This window comes from Eucalyptus grandis, chromosome 10, assembly GCF_016545825.1.
Source record: "Eucalyptus grandis isolate ANBG69807.140 chromosome 10, ASM1654582v1, whole genome shotgun sequence".
Taxonomy (NCBI): Eukaryota; Viridiplantae; Streptophyta; class Magnoliopsida; order Myrtales; family Myrtaceae; genus Eucalyptus; species Eucalyptus grandis.
In genome coordinates this window covers 4,180,485-4,184,859 of record NC_052621.1, presented here as the reverse complement: position 1 = coordinate 4,184,859, position 4,375 = coordinate 4,180,485, and the positions used below count along the sequence as shown (strand labels likewise).

The 4,375-nt window shown below is 44.6% G+C and overlaps 1 protein-coding gene across 1 annotated transcript; it reads right to left on the bottom strand.

Moving 5' to 3' along the window:
• LOC120289171 lies at positions 1-3,441 on the bottom strand. The gene is made up of 6 exons (XM_039303699.1): positions 3,060-3,441; positions 2,898-2,968; positions 2,780-2,854; positions 736-1,134; positions 346-621; positions 1-273 (listed from the first exon to the last, which is right to left on the bottom strand). Exons 1-6 carry the CDS (start codon positions 3,439-3,441, stop codon positions 1-3), a joined length of 1,476 nt encoding a protein of 491 aa, XP_039159633.1.
• Positions 3,442-4,375: the final 934 nt, after the last annotated feature.

The following is a 4,375-nucleotide window of genomic DNA, read 5'->3' as shown; positions in this document are numbered from 1 at the left end:
CTAGCTGATAACATCAAGTAGAACTGCAGCCACCTGGTTAGCCAAAACCTTGGTGATACATTTGTAAATAGTATTGCAGCAGGCAATAGGCCTATAATCATTGACTGAAGAAGCATTAGGAACTTTAGGCATCAAGACAAGGATGGTGTTATTAAGCTCCCGAAGAAGTCTCCCTAAGGTAAAGAAATTTTTAATCGCTTCTAGGACCAATGGCCCTACAATCTCCCGGTTAAGCTTGAAAAACTCCACCCCAAACCTGTCCGGTCCAGGCACCTTCCCACAAGCAAGGGAGAAAAGAGTGTTACGGATCTAAGACTCAAAAACATGATGAGTAAGTGAACTAACCTGCTCCTCACTTAGAGGATGCCGTATGACCTCCTGTACATCTAGTAGTAACGGCCTCAAAGGCAAGGTCCTCGGCGCTACGAGTTCTTGAAAGTGGGAGACAAAGGTGTGCTGCACCATCGCTGGATCCGAGACAAGAATACCGGATGTGTCCATGACAGAAAGGATTCTGTTCCTCGGATATCTCTTATTGACAGAGTGGTGGAAGAACTTAGTATTCCGGTCACCCTCTTTGAGCCATTTGATCTTGGACTTCTGTCTAAAGAAGGACTCTTCCTGACTCCATAAGTTTACAAAGTTCCACTAATGAGTCTTCTCCAGCTCTATAAGAGCTTCGTTGGTCGGGTCCTGCTAGAGGCCAACTTGGGTGAGCTGAAGAGCATTCCTTACCACATCTACCCTTTTAGAGATATTAAAGAATGACTCCCTATTGAGTAGCTTTAAATGGCCTTTGAGGGTTTTTAGCTTGCTCACTAACCCATACACGGGAAAACCTTCACCGAGACTCTTCCATACTTGAGTAACAATAGCATGGAAGTTTGAGTGCTTTGTCCATAAATCAAAGAACTTAAAGGGTTTCCTCCGATGAACTGGTTGCAACACCTTTACTATCATAGGAGTATGGTCAGAAATGTCAGGGTCCAAGAAGGAGGCTTCTGAATAGGAGAATTCTTGGCTCCACTTTGTATTGACAAGCACACAATCTATCTTCCTTAGTTTCCAGCTTGCTCCAGATGAAGTAAACCAGGTGAAGTGAATGCCAACATACCTCAGATCTTCCAGCTCTGTCTGAGAAAGACACTAATTAAATTCATCAAAGTAAGGAATCCAAGAGTTCGAATGCCCAATCCGATCAGATGGATCCTTGGTGGCATTAAAATCCACAGCCACCATCCAAACCATGTCTTGTAAGATAAAATTCTTTTGGACAATATCCGTCCACAAAGGCTGCCTAGCTAAAAAGGTATGCTTTGCATAGATCACTGAGATACAATAAACCAGCCCCGACAAAAGAATCTTAAGACTCTCATAGACCACTTGAGCATTAGAAGAGGACACCTTAAAACTAACCAGGGAAGAGTTCCAGCCGACCTAAATCCTACCCCTCGGGAGAACTTGTAATTGGCTACCCAACACCAACTAGACAAGAGGTTTGTAGAGATAAAACCAAAAAGAGATTCTTAGACTTTAGTCTCCAGCAAACCAACAAAACATAGCCCATTAGAAGTAACTAGATTCCTAACTTCTGCTTGTCTAATAAGGTTAACCAAGCCTCTAATATTCCAAAAACCTATATACATAAGTAGTATAGTATAAGAGAACAATGCCTACCTTCACTTGCTTGATCTCCGCCGATTAGATGTCGGCCTAGGCTGAACAGCAGGAGAAGGGGCTGGGTGTATCCGAGTCTTTTTCTATCCGGGTAAAGCTCTTTACAAGTGGAGGTTGAGATAGCTAGTATAAGCACCTAGAGGGGGTGAATAGGTGCACAAACAATTTATCGAGATATGGAAGCGATTCTTGGCAAACGATAAAAAGGAAATTCTCTCTTTGATTAACAAAATGAAATACGATCAAGGTAAAGAGAGTAAGGAAGAGAAAATTGAACACGGGATTTATAGTGGTTCGGTTTATTCCAAGCCTACGTCCACTCTTCCGCACATGCCCACCGGCTGGATTTTACTTATGAACAAAAGAGAAGTTACAGCACAGCTTTGCCTTGATTCCACAAAGTAGATGTTCTACCACACCTCCTCAAGATTTCTCACAAATATAGACTCTCTTTTGTATACAAGTATTCGCTCAAAGGAATTGTCTAAACAAAAGGAGCTTCATACTTTGGAATTCTTCTATCGCGCACACCTCAACAACTTAGAACGTCTTCCTTATATACTCATTTATGCCATCATACTCGTTGGCACTTACCAAAGGAATTCCTCCAATCTACCCGTTGGACGGAATCAATTAGGAAGATTATCCGAGCTATTAAAGGAACGTGTCGATAGCCCATCAATCCCGTTCGCCCATACAATCAGGATCTCGGTTTCCATAAGTAGAACCTTCCAATAATATTTAGGCAATCACCGGATCTTCAATTATCGAGTCAATCTTCGATCAATCAAAGGATTCCGTTATGTCTTTTCCAGCCACGAGATCTTCTCCAGTTGATAAGGTTAAATCCTTGACGAAACATCCAGTTCTGGATAACCTTTCTTCAACGGATTAGAGACTGTTAATGAGGATAGACTTTAAGTCTTGAGTCTCCGGCTGTCCTGGAGGTCTTCGGACTTTAAATAGCGTAGTCCGCAAGCCTTCGACTAGACCCCGATGGAAACGTTTTGTCAGCTTCAAAACACTTCAAGAAGATTTCTCCAACAGAGGTGACCTTAAGAGAGGAAGGGTCCAACAAATCATCATCGTTCGAACTACTAACCTGACTAGCATGCCCATCCGATTCTTCATCAGAGGAGGACGGAGCAATATAGTTCGTGGCAGTCACCGAGTTGTCCTTAGGAATGCTAACGGGAGCCTCAAGGGGAGTGCAAACCTACCTCAGCTCCTTTAGGCGCCTCTGGTTCCTCCGAGCAAAAGTGGAAGGCTTCATTGATCCTGAAGAGACGCCCTTCAAATTTAAGGGTTGGTCCGTTTCAAAGGTGCATTTGGAAGAGAGGACAACCACTCCTTGGGTGTGAGGGAATGCTTTTTCCTCCTACCACCAACTTGGTTCCATTCAAGCCCAAGACCATTAGATGTTGCAGCCGCTTCTGAAACAGGGGTCAAGGGCTGGATAGCAGGAGCAGGGAGTTCAACAATTGAGTCTTGTTGGGCTTCTCCTTTTGGGCTTGAGGGGGTAGGAGGCGGGGCACACTTGTGGCCAAAAGTGCCACAACTCAGGCATGCAATTGGTCGCAATTCGTACTTAATCTTCACGGAACAAGATTCCCCATCAAGGTCTCTGTCCATTGAGTTACACCTAGGCTGTGTTGCTGATATCTCCACATAAACTCTTGCAAACGAGATCAATTTCATTTGCTCGGTACGGAGATCAACATACAGTGGTTTGCCCACCACATTGGCCACTGTACTTATCCCCATCACATACCAAAGCGCAAAGGGAAGATTCTTCAACCTAATCCAAATAGGGACCAAAGAGTGGTTGTCTTTTTTAAGCTTCAACCTTAGTTGCCATTGTTGTAAGACCAAAGGAACTCTGGCGATGGTTAGCGGGCCACCATCTAAGATCTTTTTACGAAACTCATTATCCGGGATGTGAAAAAAGTAGAACCCCTAGTTATCGGCCAAGACTTCAACCAATTTTTGCCCCTAAGCATGCTTCAAAGTTGTCTCGATTAATTTGAATGGGAGTTTCTTCCCAATGTAGTACCCAACTAGGCATTCATGTCATTTAGGGTCGGTAGCCTCCAGAATTTCAGCAGATAATTTAATAATAGGCTTATCATCAACATAGGTAGGGGGAATAAACGAAAGATTATACCCCTTAGTCGTTATTTTAGCTATGTTGGCCCACGAGCAGGCGGGAGGGGGATCTTTTCCTTGTAGGTTGTTGGGCTGAGGATGTTTATAGGTGGACCTAGTGCGGGAACGACCATGAGAAGCATAAGGGCCTTGTGGGGCCTTACGGGACACTCGAGGGCCTCTGCTCGAGGGTGTCGCATTAGCCTGAGGTGCTACCGTAAGTTCAGCAGCAACTGAAGAGGGCTGAGCTTGAGGACCCAAAGAGGGAATCCGCCCACCAGAACCATCTGCAACAAGTTGGGCCAAGGCCACTTCTCTAGTTATCATTGCAGACGAAGAAGCCATACCAGATGACAAACCTGAGAGTAACCCGGAACCCAAGCACGAACAGAGCATAACTCTAGAAGGAGGGCGTACCAGTCCAATCGGTTTGGTGGGAAGGAATAGGAGGGGAAGGCGAGCCCAGCCTCCAAAAAACAGCTCCAATTGTCGGTCACAGCTCTAGAATCGAGCAAAATCGTGCACGGGAACAAAAGAGCAAAATCTCCAGAAA

What these genes read in the sequence shown, in the direction of transcription:
- LOC120289171 (XM_039303699.1), bottom strand. Translation starts at nt 3,441, where the DNA reads ATGGGGATAAGTACAGTGGCCAATGTGGTGGGCAAACCACTGTATGTT. An exon ending in TGAATGGAACCAAGTTGGTG is followed by an intron (nt 2,969 to 3,059) that starts GTAGGAGGAAAA and finishes TTAAATTTGAAG; the next exon opens with GGCGTCTCTTCAGGATCAAT. An exon ending in CGGATGGGCATGCTAGTCAG is followed by an intron (nt 1,135 to 2,779) that starts GTTAGTAGTTCG and finishes TGTCTTTCTCAG; the next exon opens with ACAGAGCTGGAAGATCTGAG.